This window comes from Eptesicus fuscus, chromosome 8, assembly GCF_027574615.1.
Source record: "Eptesicus fuscus isolate TK198812 chromosome 8, DD_ASM_mEF_20220401, whole genome shotgun sequence".
NCBI classification, from domain to species: Eukaryota; Metazoa; Chordata; class Mammalia; order Chiroptera; family Vespertilionidae; genus Eptesicus; species Eptesicus fuscus.
The window spans coordinates 72,352,685-72,365,849 of NC_072480.1; the positions used below are offsets into that span (position 1 = coordinate 72,352,685).

At 34.9% G+C, this 13,165-nt stretch overlaps 1 protein-coding gene across 1 annotated transcript in view; it reads left to right on the top strand.

Annotated features, from left to right (window-relative positions):
* Positions 1-13,165, top strand: part of MYO16 (myosin XVI) — a 421,185-nt gene that overhangs the window by 255,848 nt on the left and 152,172 nt on the right. Inside the window, exons 23-26 of the mRNA XM_008143943.3 lie at positions 1,709-1,784; positions 6,430-6,602; positions 9,171-9,251; positions 9,507-9,712. Of these exons, the coding sequence (XP_008142165.3) occupies positions 1,709-1,784; positions 6,430-6,602; positions 9,171-9,251; positions 9,507-9,712 (536 nt within the window). The remainder of the gene's footprint in view (positions 1-1,708; positions 1,785-6,429; positions 6,603-9,170; positions 9,252-9,506; positions 9,713-13,165) is intronic.

The window sequence follows — 13,165 nt, forward strand, 5'->3', positions numbered from 1 at the left end:
AGTAATAGTTCTCCCCAAATTGCTATAAGGGTTTAATGTAATTCCTATCAAAATCATGTGAAATTTTGTTTAGACATAGTGATATAGTGAATATTATTTATATGGAAACATGAAGAAAGTAGAACAGTTAAAACAACTCTTAAAAAGGAGAATAATGTGGGAGAAATTAGGCTACTTAATTTAAAGTCGTATTATAAATTAATCAAGATGGAGGTGAAGAAATAGGCACATAGGTCAATGGAACAGATTAAAGAATGGAGAAATAGATTCATACAGATGTGTTCAACTGATTTTAGGCAGGCGAGTGTACCCAGAAATTGTCAACATGGGTGATCCAGGCGATGATGTGAATGTCCTGAATGTTTAGCTCATTATTGTCAATATTATGGTTGTGATGGTTTTCTAGGATGTTATCATTGGAGAGATTGGGTAAAGGGTCCACAACTGAATTATTTCTTACAACTGAATATGCATCTGCAAGGCTCATTTGGGGTTATTTGGCTTTTTTCTATATTCCTCTCACTAGATACATAGCCTCTTTCTCATGGATTCTTTTTCAGTTTAGTGCCCTCTTGCTGCCAATGAGACAGTCCTCTCAGGGCTGTCTAGTTAAAATCTCCAAAGCAGTCTGGTGATTATTGTCTTTATTGACCTAACCACCCATACTCTCTTATGGGCGATGTGCCATTCAGCCTGGCCAGCATGGCTCAGTGGTTGAGCGTCGACCTATGAACCAGGAGGTCTCAGTTTGATTCCCAGTCCGGGCACATGCCTGGGTTGCAGGCTTGATCTCCAGTGTGGGGCATGCAGGAGGCAGCCTATCAGATTCTCTCTCATCACTGATGTTTCTACCTCTCTCTCTCTCTCTTCCTCTCTGAAATCGATAAAAATATATTTTTAAAAAAAGAGGTGGCATTCATTGGGCAGCTGCCTCCCTTAGTTCACTCCTGACCCACCAGGGCAAAGGGCAGCCTGTGACACCTGAGCATAGTGACATGCCTCAACAATTTTCCACAAGAAGCAGAAGCAGCTGTTGAAACTGATAAGCCTTCTGGCTGAGCTGATTTCTCAAGACCACATTGGAGTTCACGCTGAGCTGAGATTGGGAGAGGCAATAAAACCATGTCTCTCTTAAGAGACCAAGTCTCCCAGGCCAGACTGGAATACCAATGAAAGCAGACAATTAAGTCATTTAAGTATATTTAGAAGTAAACTGTCCTTGAATAATCCAGACATTATTGTTTCATATGTTTTCTTCATTTTAAAGACTTCAGATTAATGGTTTAAATGATCTGAAAGCACCCTTTTAATAAAGAGACTTTGAATTTATCAAACTGAAATCACACTTCCTTTTCAAGGTGTCACGGAGTCTTTCCACTTGGTTAGAGAGTTTTCTGCGCAGGTTAGAGGCCTGACTAGTAAGAATAAAGGGGACTCTATGAATGTGAGTCACCACCATTTTCTCTTAAACTAATGATGAGAGGAGAGCCTTGCAAATTAGAACAGAGAGGTGTCCCTTGTGTAATGTGCAGAATGACAGCACACAGGTGAGCACTTTGAACCTGCATGTAATGTGAACTCCAAGACCTGAAGGCGCTTCTTTTATGAATAACTTTAAACCTCCCCTGAATCAAGTTATTCTTTAAAGGGAATTATTCTTATGGTCATGTTTCATCATTAATAATTATGCCATTTTCTTTTATCCTAGGTAATGTATGACATTGTTGGAGCAATTGAAAAAAATAAAGACTCCCTTTCACAGAATCTTTCATTTGTAATGAAAAGTAAGTTTTTCCCTTCCTATGGTTAAAATACCCCACATTTCTTAGTTCTCTGAACATTGTCCTATAAAACATGCCGCCAGCTAAAGGATAATTTAAATACTTTTACATTCTAATGCCCAGAATCATAAAGAATGGATTTTCCACACTATACATTGGTTACAATTTAATTTGGAGCCTAGTAAAAACCATAATTTAACTAAGCTTTTAGCAGATAGAAATATAAAGCACCTTTAACACTCTAGTGTTATGAATATAAAAAAGCTCTTCTGTGAAGACTAATGAAGATGAATATGGCTTCCAAAGTTATTTAGGCCACAGCGGGGTGAATTCCATTACTTAAGACGATTCTGAAACAAACATAAGGGGTAGTTTATTCTTATGTAATTTATATAAAGAACTAATGCTCACAATGTAGAATAAGCATACAAATTTATATGTGCACATGCACATATATATACGCATATAGCAATATACATTTATAGTTTCCATCTACCTTCCGAACCTTAGTACTTTGTATATGTATATCCATAATTCTATACTATACATAAAGCTATATACTACATGTATATATAGTGTAATTATATATATGTCAATTTATATTTCTAAGTCCTCTAGTAATTATTTTCTGAATAGCAGGTCTGCAGTGATTCACATTTTCCTAATAACCTTTTCAATGAATTAAAGCATATCATCTTTTGTGCTTTAAGTTGCTCTGAATGAGATAGAGTCATTTATCTTTCCTAGGGAAAGAAGCACATGATAGTCTTTCATGAAATAAGGGGATGCCTTTGAGCTGGAAGTAAGACATCCCTATCACTTCTAGTTTGAGGAACATATTTGCCTTAAGCCAAACAGCACAGTTACAATATATTGTTTTACACAGGGAATTACTCTGCTTGCCTCTTAGAACTTAGGGTTTTTGTGAGTTCACTGAAAGACTGAGACTAATGATAAAATATGGACTTGGAATAATATTACATAGAAGGAAGAAATTGTAAAAAAAAAAACAGTCCTATTGATTATCATTGGAAATGTCTTATTGTTTTTCAATATTTGAACTTTCATTAATAACATACTTTCATTTAACCCACACATTTTATAAAGATCTTATATACAGCATGTTTTCCAGTTGGTGCAATGACATTTTCTTTTTTTTTTTGTATTTTATGGTCATAGAATATATATTTAGAATGAGGATATGATGGCTAGTGATACTGCAATTCTCCTTATTTTAATAAAGTACCAACATTTTAAAGCCATTCTTTTGTGTAAACTTGCTAAAATTTCCAAGAGAAAAACTAGTGATTCTTGTTTTATTCTAAACACTTTAGGATTTAGGCACATTGAAGTAGAAGACAGAATTCACAGAGTGCTCTTAGATATTTATGCAAGACATGGAAACATTTTCCTTAAAGGGCCAGAAAATAAATACCTTAGGTTTTGCCATTCATAAGGTCTCTGTTAAACTCTGCTGTTATAAGGAGAAAGCAGCCCTAGACAATACAGATGGACATGGCGTGTTCCATGAAACTTTATTGACTAAAACAGGAAGTAGGCCAGATGTGGCCAATGAGTCATAGTTGCACATCCATTCTATCACATGAATAAAAGATGCATGGTTGTTAGAGTATTTTATCAAACTGTGAAATGTTTTAACATCGTGCACTATTTATCTGTGGTTATATCCATACATAGACTTGCAATAAATATAAATACTTTTATTTATTTAAATGGACCATGGTACTATATATTTATTATTTATCTTTATTCTGAAATAATTTAAACTTAAAGAAAGTTACAAAATTAGTTCAAAGATCTCCCATATGTCCGTATTCCATATTTTTTTTCATTTCTTGTACTCTTTTTCTCTCTCTACCATTCTTCTTCTCTTCTTCTCTCCTTTCCTTCCTTCCTTCCTTCCTTCCTTCCTTCTTTTATTTCTTCTTTCCTTCCTTCCCTTTGTGTGTGTTATGTACATTTATTTTTTTATTCATTTGAGAATAACTTCAGTAAATTCTCAGTATATGTAACATCAATACAATAATAGTAATGTCTAATTATGAGCCCCTATAAAACTTTACCAGTTAACCTTGATCACTTTTGAAGGTGGCATACTTCAGGTTTTTTTTTAATCAAAAGTCATTGTTTTTTCTTTGATAAGTAATTTGTAAGGAAGCACTTTGAGACACTAAATATTCTTGTCCTCATCAAACTTCCACCCATTAGTTTTGCACAATGAATGCTTCTTACTTAAATTAATGATTTCTCTATGGTTGCAAGATTATGGTTTTCTAACCCATTTTTTTCCCATCAACAATAAATTCTACTATAAAAACTCATCTTTCCGATTAATTAATTATCAATATGAACTCATAAATTCTTGTCTCTTTTAAAACTGTTATTGATGTAATATTGGTTGACAGCATTCTATAAATTTCAGATGTACAACATTATACTTTGGTATTTGTATACTCTGTTATGTGCTCACCACCAAAAATCTAGTTTCTTCTTGACTTCCTTATTTTACTCAATGAATCATAATCCATTACTATTATTACTTTGATGCTGAAATTGCCAACATTTAATCATAATCCATTACTATTATTATTTTGATGCTGAAATAGCCAGTGAGAGCCTCTTATGTCCTTTTGAAAGGTTCTCATAATATTTTTTTAGCACTTCCTTGCATTTTTTTCTTCCAAGATGTTCTAGGCTTTTCTCCCTTGCCTCAGATATAGAATCAGCCATGTGTCCAAGAAGCCTTGATTTATTTTAGAGTAGAATAGTATTTATTCTTAAACATGAAAGTCTGGGGGCCTCGTGAACTCATTTCTATTGTGGTGTCATGGCTTTTTTGCCCTTTGAGAACTACGGAATTTAAGATATAGATATAGAAAATATATCAATTTATAAAAATACCAAAGGCCTGGTGCACGATTGGAGCACTGGTGGGATCCCTCATCCTGGCCTGCACCCTCTCGCAATCTGGGACCCCTCAGGGGATGTCAAACTGTTAGTTTCTGCCGGATCCCCGCAGGTCAGGCCAAGGCATCCCACTGGGGCACGAATCCGTGCACCAGGCCTCCAGTATGCATATAAGATCTTTGGTTAGTCTCTTTTCACCCTCCCCACTTCCCTCTGAGATTCATTAGTCTGTTCCATGTTTTCATGCCTGTGGGTTGAGCATCTGCCCCCTGGTGGTCAGTGTGCATCATAGCTACCGGTCAAATGATCACTTAGGCTTTTATGTATATAGATAGCTATATAGCTATATATTAAAGTCATGAATTTATGATATTACCTCTAATTTTAATCTAACACCATAGGGCTTCTTTTTGCCTTCTTGCATTCCATGATCGTGTCTTCCCTCTCTGGACAATTCTCCCTAGTTGCCTATTTGTTTATTCATTGAGTGACTTTGCACTGAGTGCATTGCTAATAAATATGTTAGCCTGGACAAGCAAAATAATTTGGTTGTAGAAAAGGTAAAATGGCAATGGTACAAAACATTGCTAACTGTCTGATGGGCTGAGCATTATCCTAAATTATTAATGCACATTATTTCACATTTTAATCTTATAGCAATCCTCAAAGTAGGTATTGTCATGGCCATTTTAAAGAAAAGGAAACTAAAGCTTAAAAACCTGCCTATATATAAATAGAGGTAACACAAGAAAAATGCCTTCTAGATCCTTAAACACCATATACAGTTTTGACTACACTGTTTGAATTTATATCCAAAAATCCATTCATCATTGCTCCAGTTTCTTTCTGAGATGTGAAGAAAAGAATGTGGGCCCGGAATTATTAGAATTTGTATAACATAACATCTAATACATATCAGCATGGGCTTTTTATTTTTAGCTTATTTTTCAATTACAGTTTACTTTCAATATTATTTTGTATTAGGTTCAGATGTACAGTACAGTGGTTAGATAATCATATACTTTACAAAGTGTTCTCCCCAATAGTCCCAGTACCACCTGGTAATTTACATAGTTATTACAATTGTATTGACTATATTCCCTATTTATATGTGAATCTAAAGAACAAACTTAATGAACAAACCAAACTGAAACAGTCTCATAGACACAGAGAACAGACTGTTGGTTGCCAGAGGGGAGAGCTGTGGGGCACTGAGTAAAAAAGGTGAAGGGATTAAGGAGTATGGATTGGCAGTTACCAAATAGTCCCATATGTACTACATCCAGCTCTGAGACAACTTAGATTCTTGGGAAGCTTGTTCCTGGGTAGTTACTCTCCTGCAATGGGAGTTCCTGAGAGAATCCATGTCTTCATGACTTTGGCAAGTGCATCAAAGCCCCTTAGGATTGATCAGGTAAGATTCTGCTCAGACAGCTAGGAGAGTAGTAAGTGACAATTAGAGAGTGAGGGGTCTCCACTCAGGTGGAGAATTGGGAAACATGGATCAGAACTCCTGGCCAAGGGCAAGGGAGGTCAAACTTTGTCAAATAGTATAATGCATAGTGTGGAAAAGAAAACAGAGGCAAAGGGAAAAATGGACTCTTCAATTACATCTTCCACTCTGAATGTGTTACTAGGCGAAGGACTTGGATGAGGAGTAAGTATAATGTAAATCAGAATTTTAATGCCACCTTACAATATTCATTTATTTATTTCCTAGCTAGTGAAAATGTCGTGATCAATCACTTGTTCCAGTCGAAACTGTCACAAACAGGATCCCTTCTATCTTCCTATCCTTTTAAATTCAGAGGACATAAATCTGCCCTGCTCAATAAGAAAATGACAGCTTCTTCAACTATCGGAGAAAACAGGAATTATCTAGAACTTAGTAAGGTAGGAATTTTGTGATTGTTGTTTGGTTGTTTTTAAGTTTACTTAGAACATTTGCTTTTTTTAAGAAACCACAATTATAAATAGTAAGGAAAATAAATTGATATTTTAATTTTTAAAAATTAAATGAAAGGATGCCTACTTGAAGTATAAACATCAGAAAGAGGGACCAGTATAGGAAAGTACTTTCCAGTGAAAATTCAGTAGCAAATACAGTATTTGTAATTGTGTTGGTTGTCTGTGCAACATCCTATTTATGTTTCATCTCTATGACTGTCTCTGTGATGAATGGGAAGTAACTTCAGGGATAGTAGGCTAAGAAAGAATTAACTTAGGTGCCTTACTCTGTTGACATTAATTACTTCAGAGGTTTTAAGTCTCTAAACATAAATTGCAGTTTATCACAGACACAGTGTCTTTTTCAGGTGCTAGAATGTTTTCACTGCATATTTTGTAGACATTTAACTTATTTTTTTGTTATACTATTTTTTAGTGTGTATTTGTCTCACACAAGTGTGGCTGTACTTACAACATAATGGTTCAAACTATTTGTGAAATAGAACTACAAATTCAGTAAAGAGGTTTTTTTTTAAAACTGAAATGTCTTCAGTTTAAAATTCAGTGTGGCCCAGTTTGTTTTGCTTGCCTCTACCAAAACCATAAAAGATGAGAAATATGATTGGGAAGGTGTCCAGGATAATCATTTTTAGATACTCAGTTGTAGCTTGCTGGAATGCATTTTAGCTTACCAATTAAAATGAAAGCATAATTAAAATCAGCTCTATTTTAGAAGAGTGGCAGAAATGTGTATAACATATTAGAAATGTGTGTGTGTGTGGTTCCAAGGCCTGAGACTTAGGGATTCTCTAATATAGCTATATATGATCACAGGAATTCAATCTCACTGAATACAAAAATGGCATCTTTTACATAAAAAAGACAAAGATTTACCCTTTATAAGAAAGATCTTTATCCCAAGGGTTTCATTGAACCTGCTGGCCCTTCCTTTCTCAGTCATCCTGGAAATAAAGAACAAGAAATCACCACACACCTCTAAATTGTAATTTTTAACCTTAATTATTAAACATTACCAGGCATAGATGCCATTAGTCTTTTCCCTAAAGGACTGCAGAGGAGAGATAATTCATAGTAGTTCCTCTACCCAGAAAGGGAAATTGAATGTTCAATTTCAAGGGGTGGAGATTTATTTATTATGGTTATTCCTTAAGTGTTCCATTCCTCACTTCTGTCCAAACTGCCCTCATCCCTGCACGTCCTCCCCTGTGACTGGCAGGGTAGGTAGGAGTCAGCCTACTCCTTAACTGAGCGCTCACACTGGGCTTACTGTTTGTAGGGAAAGGTTGATCCTGGACCAGTTGCTTCATTTGACAGTCCCTCATCAGTGATAATTAATCATTTCTGTTTCACAGTTCATCTTAATGGAAGGAAAAGAGCTATTGCCATGGTAGCAATAGCACCAAATTGACAAGACGTTTATTAGAATTTTTTTCTTGTATAAAGATCTTTCTATTTAAAGATAAATGATTTTGGATCACTAGATATGTTGGCTTGAGTCTGTATGATTTTGTGAATTGTAAAGGTACATGAGTGGTTGAGATTCCTTTTAGACCGTGGTAGAATTTAATTAATTTCCTTGTGCCCTTTATTTCTTCATTCCCCCTGGCTTCATTTTAACTGACTTTTTTTAAATCTCCATTATGATTTAATCTTTGCTACACATGATTTTTTTTCTTTTAAGAGGTATATATAATTACATATCAAAGAAAATAGTCTATTGTTCTTTTACACAACCAGGCAAACGTTTTGTAGTTTAAAAAGAAGAAAAAGAAGGGTAAGGAAAAAAAAAAAAGGTGAAAAACAAATCATAGTCAATCTTAAGGAAACAAACCAATGGTTGTTAAAACATCAAATCTTTGTAACATAAATAGTATTATTTTGCCCTAGAGTCAGCGACATTTCATGATAAATGTGGACAGTTGGTAATACAACTAGTAAAAATACCAGGGTGAGTTTACTCTACACAGTGATGGTGAACCTATGACACACGTGTCAGCACTGACACACGTAGCCATTTCTGATGACACGCGGCCGCTGAGGCGGCCGCATGCCGAGGATGAAACATTTGCTGCTCCTGAGGATGAAACATTTGCGAAATAATGTTTTTTCCTCAAAGTGACACACTACCCGAGTTATGCTCGGTTTTTTGGCGAAGTTTGACACACCAAGCTCAAAAGGTTGCCCATCACTGCTCTACTAACAAGTGAGTCTGGATCTATATTTAATTTCAAATTAAAGTGGGTGCAGGCTACGTACAGCCACCATACTTGAAGGGTTGGTAGTAATGGTTGTTATTTTACATATAGTTTCCCATTTCCCCAACATATGGTAGCATTACAGAAAATCATTTGATACTGATTTTTATAGTCTGTTTTAAATCTATTTCTGCCTGTCAGAGAATTTACATGGATGAGAGAGTTAATTTTTTTCTTCTAAATGGAATTTAGTAAACTAAATTTGCTCACCCTTTCTTTCTTTTTGTTTTCTTTATAGTTATTGAAAAAGAAAGGAACTTCTACATTTCTTCAAAGACTGGAACGAGGAGGTCCAGTCACCATTGCATCACAACTCAGGGTTAGTGACATTTTCTGATTCTAAAACCTAAATTTTGATCATATCAACTGTAGTGGGTTTACATAGAATCCCCCTCCCCCATTTTTGACCACTTGAGTACCTTCACACACACACACACACACACACACACACACAAACACAATGAGTGAAGGCATAACTTTTAAAGTCCTGATTGAAGATAAAGATTTTTATTTAAAAACTGCTTTATATTTTGTCGTCTTTGAAGAATCAGTTTGGTTTTACTTCTCTCCTTAGAAATCTCTAACGGATATTATTGGAAAACTTCAGAAGTGCACTCCACACTTTATTCATTGCATCAAGCCCAATAACTCAAAGCTGCCAGATACCTTTGATAATTTTTACGTGTCTGCTCAGCTCCAATATATTGGGGTCCTGGCGATGGTGAAGATCATCCGATACGGATACCCTGTTCGCCTGTCCTTCTCAGATTGCCTGTCAAGGTAAATTTTGTTCTTGAAACATTGTGCTCGCTGTTCAGTGGAGCATACTGACCATATTGCAATAGGTCTCCTGATCTTTTTCTTTATTATGGTGTTGCTTTTATTATTCATTTTCTCCTATCCAGAAGAAACAAAATGCTCTGGGAAACAAGGAAACACACTGATAAAGCTAATGTAAAAAGTTGCTAAACTTTGATACCTTGGAAATCATTTCTATGTTCTCTTAAGTTTGTGGAGTTCCTTGGATTTAAAGATTTACAAAATTGTTGCCTGTAATGTTTACATAAAGGTTATTATTTGAAGGAAGAACATATATATGTGATTATTTTCTTTTTTACATATCTATGAACAAAACATTTTTTAGATTGGGGGCCGATAAAACATTCATGGGCCAAATTCAGATCATCACCTATTTTTGAAGATAAAGCTTTATTAAAACAGATGAAAATGTCTGCCTTTAAGGAATCAATAAAAGGGGGGGCAGACAAAATGAAAACCAGAAAGTATTTGTTAATCCGATATAAAAATATGAAATTTTAAAATAGTTTTGATATAAAATAGTAATAATGATATAAGAATAAAATCTAGCATTTAAGGTTGTAAACTAACTGTACAATAGAGTATGGAAAAATATTTTTGATAAGCCATTCATTTAGGAAAAGGTATTTTGAGAATTTTGTTGACCCGAAGTTCAATTTGAGTCACTAGTCTGGAGAAGCTGCTAAACTTAAATCAATAAGTTGGAAATATTTAGCTCAGAACAAAGGGCATAATATTTATGACTAAAAGCCTATGTTCAATTTCTTTAACACTTGTTTTTTCAGAAGAAAGAATAGCATTTCTTCATTGTGTGTTTTGGTAAATTTCACAAAGACACAGAGAAGCAGATAAAAATCATATGAGTTTTCTTCAGCTATCCTTTTTAAAAAAACTGATAGAATATCTGCAGAAGAAAAGATAAAATTGGCCACATGTCATGATAAATTATTTGGGGAATGAATATGTTTAACCTGCAGACTTATATTTCAGATTGACAAAATATCTGTGGGTTAAAACTTTAAAGATGCTTATCAACAAGTAAATAGACACACTGTCTCCTATTTGTAGGGAAGAACTGCAATGTTTTTCCCACACATAATAGTTTGGGCATTCAAATACTTCCCACTTGTTTAAGTACAAGTAGTCTTTGGATTAATGAGTTTAAAAATCTCCCCCCAAACAAGTTTAAAGTAATAGATTTCCAAATTCACCCCAGTCCTTCCACATGGCAATCAATACAGAGTAAAACCCAAGAAACCCCTGGTTTGTCTTGTGGTGAGGGATAAGGTGTATGACCTGCTGGTAGCATATAATATCAGAGGGTCACAGGCCTTGGTAAACTGGAGTTTGGGCAGCAATAGTAACTCCCTTCCCAAACATTGCTGAGAACAGCTGTTCCCCAACATTATTGTCCATGAGAATCACTCGAGGCTTGTTAGAACAGATTCCAGGGCAGCACCCCCAAGTTTCCCACTCAGTAGGCCTAGGTGAGACTGTGAAATTCTTATTTCTAATGGTGATACTGACATTGCTGATATGTGAACAGCCTTTGAGAACCGCTGGCCTAGACTACCTAGTCATCTGGGGCTATGTCTGTTCTGTTTCTGTGTGTGTGTTTTTTGTTGTTGTTTTTCCCAGCCGAGAGCTGAAAGTATGTGACTGCCTTGATAATCAAAGTGAACTTTTTGAGACTGCAAAATCTCAATAATTTATTAAATTATTAATTGAAATCTGCAAGTTTTTCAAGATTCCCTAGTGATCTGTATCCTCGTGGAGTTTGAGAAACACTGTTGATGGATTTCTATATTGGATATAAAATAGGATTAATCTAACTCTGTGAAATTTTTTAAAAGTATATTTAATGCATTTTTTTCTGTTTCTTTACTTTGTTAAAGTGTCATAGAATCATGGAATCAAAGAAGGTTTGCATTAAAGGCCCCCCTTCGTGTTTCTCTAGTATAACCTTTGTTAGCTGTACAAACCTTTTTTTATTTTGTTTTTACTATTGACACTATTACAGATGTCCCCTACTTCCCCCCATGTTTGCCCACCTCCATCCAGCCCCTTTACCCCCCCTCACACACACCCCCGTGGCCATCACCACACTATTGTCTGTATCCAAGGGCTATACATATATATTCTTTGGCTAATCTCTTCACCTTCTTTTATCCAGTCCCCCCTCTCCTCTGACACCTGTCAGTCTGTTCCATGTATTCATGCCTCTGATTCTATTTTGTTCCTCAGTTTCTTTTGTTCATTAGATTCCACAGATCAGTGAGATCATGTGGTATTTGTCTTTCTCTGAATGGCTTATTTCTCTTGACTACTATTCCTGCAAGCAGTTATTTGAATTGCCCTATTCTCTGAGAAAAGGGTAGAGAAAATGGCTGTGTGTGTGTGGGGAGGGGTGCGGGGGGGAGTACAATATTATATATCATAATGATTAGAAAATTAGTTTTATCTTTATTTTATTTTTTAAATCTATTTTACATATACACTCTATGAAAATTTATTTCTATTAAATAGCATATTCAATGAGTGTCTTTTAAAATTAAGTTCAATATTTTATATACATGCTTTTCTTGCTATACTATGATTCTAAGCAGGGACCATCTCATATTCAGTCACAATTCCTGTGCATTTTTGATGTTTAATCAATGTTTTCAGAATGAACCTGACCTTGAAGATTAATGGTTGTTCAATTTGAAGTACTGTTTCTGCATAACAGAGACCATAGCTGTGCTTTATTTGTTTAAAAGAGTAGTGGGGATGGGAAATGATATTTTTTGGAAATCTTTGTATTTCTTTAGACAGCCCCTTATTTAAAAGGCAATGTGATGTCTAATTATTATCTTTATTTGCAATGACATATCAATAGAAATTGCATTATTAATTTATTTCAATTGAAAGTTGTCACCATTTATCTTAAATGAAGGATGCCACTCTGGAATATTATCACAAAAATGCCAATAAATAAAGAGAATATGTTTCCATAGAACTTGAATAAAACACAATCCACATCCTGTCACATCAGGAAATAACATGATTTATTATTCAGAAAACGCATCAGAACTTTGAAATCCCCCCAGGCTATCAAGCATCATTATATATAAAAAGCCCAGAAGTGCAATTTAATAGAAAATTTTGGTTGCCAAACTATCAGACAACAGAATGTATTTTTCTTATGTAAAATATTTATTTTCTATTCATAGCATGTTGTCTTAACTGCTAGAGAATAAAATCCTGTCAAAACAAATGACTTTGTTTAGTATACAAAAAGGAATGTGGTTACAAAAAAAATGGACAAATATAAAAAAGATGTCCAGTTTTGAAGCAAACACCTACTTATGTGCATAGCATTTATTGTTTCTGATATCCAACATGATAATAAATGTGGACAATGGACATTCCAGT